Source organism: Antedon bifida, chromosome 1, assembly GCF_963402885.1.
Source record: "Antedon bifida chromosome 1, ecAntBifi1.1, whole genome shotgun sequence".
NCBI lineage: Eukaryota > Metazoa > Echinodermata > Crinoidea > Comatulida > Antedonidae > Antedon > Antedon bifida.
The window spans coordinates 29,843,586-29,856,459 of NC_136226.1; the positions used below are offsets into that span (position 1 = coordinate 29,843,586).

The 12,874-nt window shown below is 34.8% G+C and overlaps 3 protein-coding genes across 3 annotated transcripts in view; 1 reads left to right on the top strand and 2 right to left on the bottom strand.

Moving 5' to 3' along the window:
• LOC144849075 (large ribosomal subunit protein bL9m-like) overlaps nucleotides 1–12,874 on the bottom strand; it is a 39,776-nt gene that overhangs the window by 18,638 nt on the left and 8,264 nt on the right. The gene's annotated exons all lie outside the window — the stretch shown is intronic.
• Nucleotides 42–12,410, bottom strand: LOC144849040 (zinc transporter ZIP12-like). The gene is made up of 12 exons (XM_078705999.1): nucleotides 12,159–12,410; nucleotides 7,387–7,680; nucleotides 6,284–6,491; nucleotides 5,829–5,926; nucleotides 5,279–5,441; nucleotides 4,561–4,730; nucleotides 3,703–3,897; nucleotides 3,470–3,547; nucleotides 3,170–3,236; nucleotides 2,538–2,693; nucleotides 2,188–2,375; nucleotides 42–1,031 (listed from the first exon to the last, which is right to left on the bottom strand). The coding sequence occupies exons 1-12, from the start codon at nucleotides 12,363–12,365 to the stop codon at nucleotides 900–902; spliced, it is 1,956 nt and encodes a 651-aa protein (XP_078562125.1). The 5' UTR covers nucleotides 12,366–12,410; the 3' UTR covers nucleotides 42–899.
• Nucleotides 4,120–12,874, top strand: part of LOC144848967 (uncharacterized) — a 55,128-nt gene continuing 46,373 nt past the window's right edge. Inside the window, exon 1 of the mRNA XM_078705928.1 lies at nucleotides 4,120–4,131. The gene's annotated coding sequence lies outside the window, so the exon portion shown is untranslated. The remainder of the gene's footprint in view (nucleotides 4,132–12,874) is intronic.

The window sequence follows — 12,874 nt, forward strand, 5'->3', positions numbered from 1 at the left end:
CCTTGGTATAAGTTTAATTGCCAATACATATATTTACATTATAAATTAGGATGTTTTATTGCTATATACTACCTACTACCGTACTCCCGTACTCCCATGCCATTGTACTATGTTACTGTTTATACCATGACTGTAGGGCTACATATATTTCAGTATTTTCGATATTTAGAGAATTTCGCGCATTCCAATAAACCTTATATCCACACATATATAAAATGAAAAAAATTATTATTATAATTGTTATAGGGCCTACCGAATAATTTGGTCAAAGAATTTTATTTTTTATTTCTTACACATCCAACAGCGAGTAAACTATTTTATAATTTATCATGCTTATACACATAAGTCTCATTTGATTCTTGGGGAGTGAAGTTGAAAGAGTCGTGAGTTACAACCCTGCTACTAATAAGGTTAGGATTGAACCCTTGACCTTGGAATTGGAAGGCAAGAACGTTAACCACCAAGCTACAGCTCCACTACGCCAAGCTACAGCTCCACTACGCCAAGCTACAGCTCCACTACGCCAAGCTACAGCTCCACTACGCCAAACTACAGCTCCACTACGACAAGCTACAGCTCCACTACGCCAAACTACAGCTCCACTGCGCCAAGCTACAGCTCCATTACGCCAAGCTACAGCTCCACTACGCCAAGCTACAGCTCCACTATATGCATACATTCATTCGTTTATATATTGTAATGTTCAAATAAATAGGGTTTGCGCGCGCGCCTCTGTGTGTCCACTTGCTCTGCGTGTGAGTGTGATGTCTACCCAACTCTCATCCTCTGTTATTTGCACATACACATAAATCAGTCGTTCCCCCAATAATGCAATGAGCTAGCTACGAATTAATTCTCTTTAAGTACCGTCTCAGTTGCAATTTGAAACTTGTCAGGTTTTATGTTGATGCCAGTTGCCCCTCAAAGTACGCGATAAGTACCATCATTGACCAGCCGCTTACTAGTCCAATATTCTGTAATAAGAATGTCTGTCCAGGATTGTCAGACTTTGTGTGATCCAATTCTGGCATCTAATAATAAAAAGAAACAAATCGACGGTGATATAAATAATGACAAATGTTGATATAAAGTTTGCGGTATACCACGTATATTAGTTCTGAAAAGAACTGTTGAGTTTCTTGACATTTTGATCAATATGATCGTCCTCAGGTGTGAGAATGCAAACCTTCAATTACATACAATAATTACAAACATAGGCCTAACTATATGAAAAGCAGGCTTGGTTTGTCGTCATTTGTTTTACCGCTTTCTCAATGAGACTACAGTATAGGCCAATGTCTCTGATTCGTATTACAATATGAGACTTATATACGCCAATGTCTCTTCGTATTACAATATTTTATCATTTCTAAAATAATCGATAATTTGTCATTAACGATATTTCGGTCATGAATGTTTGATATTACATAGCCTATGTAAATACGTGAACGTGATTGGTTGAAACTGCGTCACATGACTACCGCTGCGATATCTGTATAATATAGGCTACATCCTAACATTGGGTTATTGTAGTTGTGTACACAACTCGTGGGTGTGTTGTTATGCAGGTATTTTATTTACTTTACCGAAATGGAGCTTGGACCCCCCTTCACCATACATTGGATACACCACGGAATATTGATTTGTGATTATCAAGTTCACATGGGGTATCAAATGGGCTACGCCTACACCACTTTTGAAAAGGCACCGACATAGAAATGAAATTATTTATATTTTGAGATAAGGCTCAAGTCCAAAGTTTATGTAACTCCCAGTTTTAGAAGTGCAAAACGTATTGTGTGTGGCATCTATGTCTAAGTCATTCACGTAATTAATGATTATGCCTATTCTTATGTTTGCAAAACATCCCATAAATAACATTATTGTGTAGGAGGCGGAATAACAAAACGATAACTTTACTAACTTAGGGCCTACGCTAGTATCAGCGGCACGCAATGGGGGTGCGGTGCGTTCACACATACAATTAAATGTAGAAGTATCTATATATAAATTCGGTAACTCGCGCGTTACTTATAGAATGTTTACTCGATGGTATATAAAGTTGGTTCGTACTTTCGGTACTGATTTTAACCACCTGATGTAACCCTGTTTACTAATTAAATTGAGTTAGATAATTAGTTACATTTATATAATTATATTTAAGTGACCTCACTGTTGTTTTCTTACCAAATCTACAAGAGAAACGTAGATGAACATTCCGGCTGTGACAGCAAACACCCATTGATGGATAGCAGTTCCTTCCCCGGCAATTATTCCAATATATAAACCGAAGAAAGCCATGCAAGCAGTTCCAAAGTTACATAATAATGCTTTCTTTACACTCAGCCCATTATTTACCAATACGGCGAAGTCACCTATAAAAGAGTATGATTCTGATAAATGATTACGTCAGAATATTTGACATAATAGATGTAGGAGCCAAAATTCAGAACCAATTGACATCTGTAGTACATTAAGTAATCGAATTGGATTGCCTTTTTATATAAAACCGATTAAAAACAAAAGTCATATCGAACCTAATTCATGTGGTAGTTCGTGGAACACAACCGCAATACAAGTTGACAAGCCTACTGATATACTTGCAGTGAAAGCAACTCCTATAGCTAGTCCGTCCATTAAATTATGAATTCCATCACCAATCAAAATCATTGCATTCAATGAATTAATGCCACCTGGAATTTAAACATTATTTTGAACATTTTGTAATTGTTGAATTTCTGTCTGTAACAGAACTTAAATGAGCAAACTCTTGTCCGTGTGGAACTTCGTCTTTTATTTACGGTGGGCCGTCCCACACCACCACCACCACCGATATTATGGTCGCACATTCTGTCTCTATTGATTGTATATTACGGTACTCGGACATTTTGCTGAATGCTAATATTGTCGGCCATGTGTCGGCAAAAATGTAACCTGTGGGTTTAGTGTGTGACGATCAACTGTATGTCGGCCAACCGTATACATGGCAGAAAGGTGCCTTGTCGGCCAATTGTATGTGGGCAAAATGTCCTGTCGGTCAATTGTCTCTCGGCAAAATGGTTTTCGAAATATCTGATAAATACTGTATAGTTTGTATTTTCCTTTAATAATAATCAATACAGTAATCAATAATAATCAATATCAACATAGTGTTGATTATAATGTTTACCGTTTTTGTCGTCTATTTTCGTCTTTTCTGATGTTCCGCCTTCATTCATTGATAAGCTAACAACATCCTGTAAAGAAAGTATAAAATGATGACGTTGACATTGACATAAATAAAGCTCTGTTCACACTATCAAACTTTATGTGACAAAAAATGTGATGTGCCCATATATGAACATGATGATGTCATATCACTACCATATTTGGACACTTTTTTGTCAAACAAGTTTGATAGAGCTTTACACTAATATTATAATTAGGCCTAGAATTGAAGACGGTTAGCGTACAAAGAACATCTACCAACCTTCCCTGTGACGTCATCCTTTTCGTCTATCACATCCTCTTGAAAGCCCTTGTTAGTTTCATAGCAATTACCATTTTCCTTAAAAAAACATATAATTTAAATAATTAGATTAGAATGAATGGTGAATTGATTAATTAATGGCTAACATTGATTGATGTTGAACAGCTCAAAGTACATTGATAATAATTGATTGATCATTGATAATAATTGATTGATCGATTGATCGAACCTACCTGCACTTCTTTTTTCACTGGCGGACTAACACTAGGTCCGTGACTATGGCTATGTGAATGGCCTCCCAGTAAACTTGCGGATCCTTTCTCGAACAAGAAGAACACGTACAGAGATATAACTACTGTAAGGTTCTTCCATAAGACGTTCTGGGCGGTATCCTCAGCACCCTCTTCATGAGAATGCAATCCCAGAGCCTGTCGTTGAAGAAGAAGAAGAAAAAGCATCTTCCGTTATAAAACTAAAAAAAATCCATTTTTTGAAAAAATAAATTTACGTAACTTTCCTTTCTATGATTCCGAAAAGAGAGATTCCAAAATAAAAGATTGAATGAATGAATATACGCAACCAATTATTAATTGTTATACTACGGCTTTGTGCAAAGTTCCTATTATTTTTAGTTAGGCCTCCTATGTCTATCATTTTTAAATCCACTGTGATCTTAGGCCAACTCAGACGATTCGTCTCGTCGGGAGAAAACTAAACATATTTAATGTTCTCCCGACGACCTAAAAACTACGCCCGACGTTATCTCAAGACGACTCATCTCGTCGGGATTCAACTCGGACAGCACCGACGAGTGAAGACGTTGTCTGTTGGCCTTTATGCGTCAACAACTCCAGAATTACCTATACTCAGTTGTAAACGTGACAACAAATCGTCATATTATGCGTCAACAACTCCAATATTACTCACTTGTAAACGTGAAATCGTATCTTATGCGTCAACAACTGACGTACGCCCACATCAATAAAAACGCGTTATGATCAATTACGATTTCTTATAATTGGAGACACTAAAACAATACAACCCGGATGAATAATACAATGTTTGTGTAATATCTTTTAAAGACTATTTACCTCTGGCATCAAATGAAGAAAGGCATCGCCTGACATCGTACCAATAGCAAGTGCTATAAACACTTGGAGTACTTTATCATACGTTGAGCTGTTCAACATTGGGATAGTTGCGGCTCCAACTAGTGACAGTAGGCTGATGATTAACACACTTAACGTACCCCATCCATAGACTACAAGAAAATGTTTGCTTAAAATATTTTGTTTTGTATCGTAATAGGTTTTTTATTTATGTTTAATGACCTTTTTTAAAAATGTTCATCTTTGAATTCTTTATGTATATATCAGGGAAGAGGTAATTTAACTCTTCCCTGATTTTAAGGCAAATTTACACAGACGAGCGGTAATAAAAATATAGAATCTATGATTCCTTTATGACCATTTACACACAACGCGGAGCGGACATGCGGTTTCTGCTCAGGATAGATACAGATTCTACATGGGACAAGCTACGCGGTTTCCCGCTTACCGTTACCGCTCGTCTGTGTAAATTCGCCTAAAAGCTATTGAATTATTTTCTTCTTTAAGTGAAGATCTTAATTATTAAATACAGATTGATTGAATTATATTATTATAATTCGGTTTATTATGTCATACAAGATATAATATTAAAACATTTGTCATTGGTAATACAATATTTGTAAATATTTTAGAGGCATATAGGAGCTGTTTTACTGTAAGTTTCAGTGTTAAATGAAAATCATTGAAGCCACTGTTCTACCTGATAGAGTTGTTGGTCCTTCAGATGTGTCTTCATCATGATGGTGATCACAAGTGGTGTTCAGAAGTTGTTGGATGAGGGATGGACATATCAGTTGAAACGAAGGCTTATCTACGTCATCAGCAATCTCGAATGTATTTAGCAAATCATGGCTCGTCAAGCACTAAAACATGAACAAAATCAATTTTAGTACGAAATGCATAATCTAGGTTCTATAACATAATTTCTCATAATTTCTGTCTACACTATCAAATTTTATTTGACAAAAAATGTGATGTGCCCATATATGGACATGATGATATCATATCACTACCATATTTAGGTACATCACACTTTTTTTTGTCAAACTAGTTTGAGAGGGCAGACAGAGCTTTACTCATTGCGTATGATGACGTCAGTCAACATCACGAAGTTGGCGCGCGCGCGTACAGAATACCAGCACTTGGACGCTTACTCAGAAGTGGACTATAGGGATGTTACCAGCACAATCTCCATACATAATATTTTGGCTCACCACATCACAAAAGTTAATTTTTATTCGGTATCTCACCTCATCCATTCTTTCTGGAGCAGAGAAGCCATGTTCGTCTGCAGCTGCCGTGTGTGAATGACTACCAAGCCCAAGTGACGTCATTATCTGCTCAAACCCTTTGGATAATAATTTATTTACAGTATATTTTAATAAAATGTAATTGTGACATAAACAGAGTTGACAGTTTTTTTTAAGGCAGTCCTATATGGGCAAATACTACAGCTTTCACAACAACAACGGGATCCACAAGCAGATTTTCTCATCTTTGTCGTTTCTAAATAATTTATTTTTCAGTATATCACTGGGTGGTTTAGAATTTGTTTTGCTATTATTTATGGTGATGATATTTTTGATAACGACGTTACTTTGATGATGACAGAGTGTCTTTTGTCACTAACCGAACCTTATACACGCGCGATTAAGAAATATTAGTACAGTAATCTAAATTTAAACTATAATTGCTTATGACAAACCTCCGTGCGTTAGTTGGTCTCCTTCTCCATATTGCCTGTAAATTTCACCTATAAACGCATTCGGTTGAACATACGTATTCTCACCAATACAGTCTCCTTGAAGCAAATCAGAAATGGTGTAGGCGCACAAGGATTCAGTTTGAAGTTTATCGGCGCCTGGATTAACATCTACATTCGCGTTTTTGAATAAACTCTCAGTATAGAAACACTGTAAGCAAATACAGAAATTTCATTATAATCAGTATACAGAAGAATGAATGATTATGTAACTATTACATACAATGGGAGGGAATCTATGACAAACGTTATGTTTAAGGCTTGACGTCATTTAAGCGTGGTTCCCACTAGCGACGCAACGTAACGCAACCTACGGAACGTAAAGTTTGGTTCACACAACGCAACGCAGCGACGTATTGACGCAAAGTGATGTATTGCGTAATCACAAGTGGTTACCGACTACGCAACCCAACAGTTCTGCAAACATCGCAGGTTTGATTTCACGCAAGCGAAGGCAAACACAATTATCGGAAGGGCATTTTCTTACGTTAGGTTGCGTTACGTTGCGTCGCTAGTGGGAACCAAGCTTTAATCCTATTTTATTTACATAGAAAAAATTATCCTAATGAAAACAACATTTATTGTTTTATGAACTAAAGCAGGGATAGGACTTTGTGAATGATAAGGGCGCTGTAAATCATTAACAATAAAACATAGAAACGTTGTTGTCACTGTTATCTTTTATAGATAAAATATACTTGACAAAACAATTCATTATTGAAGTATACGGAGGCGCATACTTAAACATACGACCCGGAAAGTTTTTTATAAGTAAATTAAATAAAAGGATAATAAAATGTTATGATGGTTTTAAACGTGATAAATTTCATTTTTTTGTGTTGTTTATTAACTTATTTAAAAGGGATTTTAAGATTGGTCCGATTGCGTGCACGACGAAAAATATAGATAATAGGCGTAATAGGCCTATCTGGCAGTCATAAAATATAATGGTTGATTATGACCTTCACTAAATTGTTCAATCACAGTTCAGTTTTGCTGTGAAGATGTTTTTAATAACTATACAAAAATATATTTAAAAGACGTACCTTCACTTTAGAAAGTGCAATATATGTTTTATTGATTTGATTTAAGATATGTGAAAGTTCGTTGTTGGTTAAAAGTAGATCATCTTCGCCTGTTTCATCGCCGTTTACCTCGGCTGTCATCAGCTCTTTCAGGTACCAAGTGTAGTTATGTGGGGCTAGTTTATTGTCACAGATCTCGGCAAAGTTGTATAGATAATAAGTTAAGACTACACTAGCTTTTGGAAAAGAGCTGTCCGTTAACCCGACACTGGAATTGGCTCCGATTATCTTGAACAGAGTATCAACAGATAAACACTATAATAAAAATAATAATAATTTATTAGGAAATGACACCTTTGCATCGGTGGCACACACAGAAGTGGTGCATCCAAATTAACATAATACATCAAAACAATACATAATATGACGGATACAGGTTCTTAAACTATTTGCAAAAATATAAAAGAAAAATCATTATCAACATGGTAATACAGGTACTGTATTAAATTGTCCTACAGTATCATAGGTTTGAGTTGATAATTTAAAAAGGTATATAAAAATAAACATAAAATATATAGTAAAGAGTTTACATTACAAACCATTGTGTTTCAACATCAGGTACTGAAGACCTATAGTTGTTATCACAGGTGTATAATATTTACAAATCATATATAAAAGCAACAATACAAAAGAAAAACAATCTATATATTGGGAGATTTAAGTTCTGACCGTTTCTCCCATGCAGCTCTTGTGTATTGTTTACAAAACAAATCAAAAAAGGTCTCAGATTCTTTACAAATCGCGATAGAATCTCCACCTAAAATATACTGTAATTTATCATCAGCACTGGCTGTTGTGTAACGATTCCATGTGTCATAATCATTACAGAGCACAAGATTATTTTGTAGAATGGATAATTCTTTCATTCTAATATTATCAAATGCTTTACAGTTTAATAAAAAATGTTTAATGTCTTCAATTTCACCATTCCCACATAAAGTACAAAGACCGGACACATCATTGGACCATTTATAAGTTTTACAATCTAAAGGTAGAGTGTTAGATCTTAATTTAAATTTCAGACTTGTCTCATAAAAATGTGTTTTATCAAGTAAATATTTTTCTAAATTAGGGAAAGGTTTCAATTTTGAGTATAAATTTAATGAGGTTTTTTGCATTATATTATTTGACCACTCTGATTTATATGATTCTGACACACATCGCTCGACATTGCTGACTGAGAAAGGAACAAGAGTTAAACTATCATTATCAAAAACATTGTTGTAAAAGCCTATATCTGTACATTTTTCAAATATGTCAACACAACTACTAAGAAATTTATATTTTAAACGATCAAAGTCACATTTCAATTGTAGCATAGAATTAAGTACAATATTAGGCCACCTGTGGTCATCCATAGTTATAAAACGATTGAATAATTTAACTCTGGACAGTTTGTGTAACTTGGATAATGGAACCCACCCAAGGTCACCATAAAGTGCCTCTTTTGGAGTATACCGTGGAGCTTTGAGAAGAAAGCGGGCCATTTGCAATTGCACTTTCTCTAGGTCTTCGTTATCCTTCTTGGAATTATTATACCAAATGCTACAAGCATAATTTATTGAAGGAATTGCAATGGTTTTCCACAGTATGTTTCCATAGTACACCCGGTTAAAGTCATCAAGGTTAGCTATGATACCTTTGATATAAGCTATAAGCCGGTTGCCCTTTTGGATAACATGTTCATAATGTGAATGTTCACTCATGTTTGAGGAAATATAGACCCCTAAATATTTATAACTATTTACTTCTTTTATCGATTTTTCACCTAATTTCCACTCTTTATCTTTATTTATGCGTTTTCCAACAACCATGACATTTGATTTTTCATGATTAAAACCAAGTTTCCATTCTTTGGCGAATATATTGGCAATTTCTAACATTTCAGTCATTTCCCTTTCATTATTAGCAATCAATATAACATCATCAGCCCAAAAGAGCCCTCCCATCCAGACACCATTCATTCTTACCCCGAAATTGCTTTCACGAAGAAGTTTAACAAATTCATTAATAAATATAGAAAATAAAATTGGTGAGAGTACACACCCTTGTTTTACTCCTTTGTGGATATTAAACTCATCAGTCATGCTTTCCCCCACTTTTACTTTTGCTTTAACATTGTCATATAGTGAGCTTATTATTTTCCAAATTTTCCCTCTAACTCCCGTATCCCAGGCACATTTTAGGAGACCATCACGCCATACACTATCAAATACATCATACACTGTGGACATAATATAAATAAGATAATAATAATAACGGGCCTAGAAAATGACTTTCTCGTCGAGGTTGCTGAAATTACAGATTTGATCATAAAACATGATAGGCCCTAAAAAGGTATGATTCTGGCATGACTTCAAATCAACATTTGCAGATGACACTAAAATATGAGGATGAGACGAAAGTATTGACTTAGGCTATTGTTCTCTTTTTCTGGCAAGACCAATTCGCTACAGAATACACTTCGTGACGAAGAAACATTTTTAGAACTATTATCATACACTTGGGTTTTTGGCAAAACGTGTTTTTACGTCATCGCCGAAGGCCTTGACACGTCTTTGATAGCATAATTGGTTGGGGATGGAAACAGAATATGTTTAAAAAGTAGACTAGGCCTAAGTGTCAAAGTTTTTGATTTCCCATATGTTAAATCCTTAAAATGCCTTAAAAATGTATCTTAATACAGTAGGCTCAAAGTATTGACAATGACTATTACAGATGTTATGATGATTATAATACAACACCGTATTTGAAAGAACTAAATTAATGATTTACGATAGGTTACAATGGCTTCTACTTATTGTTGAGAAACAGGAAGAGATCATGTGTACGTGAAATTACGGACATTGATAGTTCATTAAATAGGCCTAATAGGTTCATTAACACATGCATTGAGCAGGAGGTATACATCTCTGCATTGAGTTACTTACGGTTGCTTAGGTCTACTTAAATTAATTAGATTGCAGAATTTTAGCAAATCTACGGTAACCTCACAAAAATATTTAGATAAAATGTAGCTTTAACAGCTTCCAGAAGATTTTAAAAAACAAACCAATAATGGCGATTTGTGAATGATTAGGCTATAATGAATAATTGGTTCTTTTTACAACAAAAAAGGGAAAAAATTAATAACCCAACAGTTTCGTTTTTATTCCGAGCAAATAAAAAAAAACTGAAAGTAATAAAAATTTATAAACATGATTCAAGTTATTACATAATTGTAAGCGTTACAGACTTCATAAAAGTGCTATAAGCCTAGATTTATAGACCTAAACCGTAACATGCTCTGTATTTCTAGGCTATAATAGAGAAACCCGCACGTTTGCTTTATGACCAAAACTAAAATTGTTTTCAGTTCTTGCTAACTGAAAGCAAGAAATCAAATTATATAAATGTGATTTAACAATGCAGTTTAATATGAAAATGTCATGATTTATGATGTTTCTTCGGCGGCCTTCACCCGGCTATAATGTAGAAACATGCTCCGAATCCACGAGGGGGAATTCTATTCGTGAAACAGGTGGGCCACAGGCTACATGTCTACCTCCTCATGCCGGATATCATATAAACCTTAGTTACCCTACATTCATCATGTATCAGGAAAACATAGGCCTATTCCATAAAGGAACATAAAAGAACATAAATAGATGAACATGGGCCCGAGCCAAACATAACAAAGCAGTTTTTACGAGAATAAATAGGCCTAGCTACCGTAGTACCACCCGATACCATCGCGAATCGGCTGGTATAGTTAGGCTATACTATACTGATCACATTTGAATAATCGAAAGGATAAAGCTTGGTTCCCACTAGGACGCAACGCGAAGACGTAGACGCAACGCAAGCGACTGTTCGAATAATCCATCACTAATTTTGTTTGGTCGACTCGCTTACGTTGCGTTACGCCCTTGCGTCGCGTCTGTAGTGGGGAGAACCAAGCTGAAGTATAACTTAACGAATAATTCTTTTCCCAATTTTAATCTTTTAAAATGTTTGATAATAATCACACTCAAGATTGCCATTTAGACACATAGGCCTACGCCAATGGCCTAATAGGCTATTATAATCAATGTTACTGTTGTAGAATTTACATAGCGCTTTAAAAAAATCAGAAAATTTTTCTAAAGCTCTTAACAGTCAGGGGAAAATGGCAAAAGGCTTCCTACTTTCTAGGATTTTTATCAGATAATCTATATTGTTTTGACAACCCTTGAACATGACCACAGTGCTGATTTTACCATTTTCCCTCTAACTGTGAAATTAAAAGTGAAAACATGTTGAATTAATCAATCAACCACCAATTGTTTTTACTGCTTCCCGCCGGTTCTCTCTGTCCGTGTCACACATTTGACGACGGTGTTCTCAGCTTGGCTCAGAAATGTCATCATGGGAGTTGGAAAAATTGAATCAAGCGTCCTTGACGATAGTAGATATCATTTCATATTCATTCATTCATTCATTTATTTGGTCAAAATCATTGTCAACATTATATGTACACACAAGACAACAAAAAATACACATACAATGGAGTTAGAAAGGTATATAAAACTGAAATAAAACAATAAAAAGCAGAAACCGTGAGTAAAAATTTTGAAAAATTACAGTCATAAGTAAATTACGTTTAAAAAGGTATAAAAATACATTATGTTATTGTCAAATAATTTCCAATTTCAATCAAATTAATTAATTATGTAAAGCTAAATCATTAATGATACACTTTGAATACACCTTACCTCTAAGCACTTTTCATTTAAAGATTTAATGCAGCCTGACCGTTCCCATAATATTTCTAACAATATGTTTGTCTGTTGTTTCGATAAATGTCCTCCTTGCGACGATTCAAAATCCTGTATGAATGTCATGGTCTTCAGTAAAGGGTCGCCACACTTACTACAACACGCGCAAAATAATACCGAAATTAATACATACGAAAAACGCATTTTGTTGATTTGACAGTGGTACTTGTTTTGTAGTATGACATAGACTTCACGATATCTTCAAATGGCGATAAAAAATTATAATTTGTCCTTTATCGCTTTCTTTTGTTTAGTTGTGCACACAGCACACTATCAAAGGTTTAGTTATTGGCTAAGATATTATTTGGAATATTCCATTTAAATATAGGGTAGCGATTATGCGATTTTCTGTTATTAATTAGTCTGACGAAACCCAATACAGTATTTTTATATCAGATCACTGTATTCTAATGTAAACTGTTCGTATCCATGCTATTAATGTATATATTTATTTTGTATTGTATTATGAACTAACTTATTTACAAAAATAAAATCGGTAGTAGGCCTACTATAACACTTAATATCTTCACGGAGTAAAGATTATTCTTTACTCCATGATATCTTCCAGGTTGTAGCAAGTATGGCCTTGGCCATAACCATAAACTAAGTCTTTATAAGTAAAAAAGTGTTAAATTGACGGCCAATTATTGACA

What these genes read in the sequence shown, in the direction of transcription:
- LOC144849040 (XM_078705999.1), bottom strand. Translation starts at nt 12,365, where the DNA reads ATGCGTTTTTCGTATGTATTAATTTCGGTATTATTTTGCGCGTGTTGT. An exon ending in TTCTTCATTTGATGCCAGAG is followed by an intron (nt 3,898 to 4,560) that starts GTAAATAGTCTT and finishes CTTCAACGACAG; the next exon opens with GCTCTGGGATTGCATTCTCA. An exon ending in CGAACTACCACATGAATTAG is followed by an intron (nt 2,376 to 2,537) that starts GTTCGATATGAC and finishes ACTCTTTTATAG; the next exon opens with GTGACTTCGCCGTATTGGTA.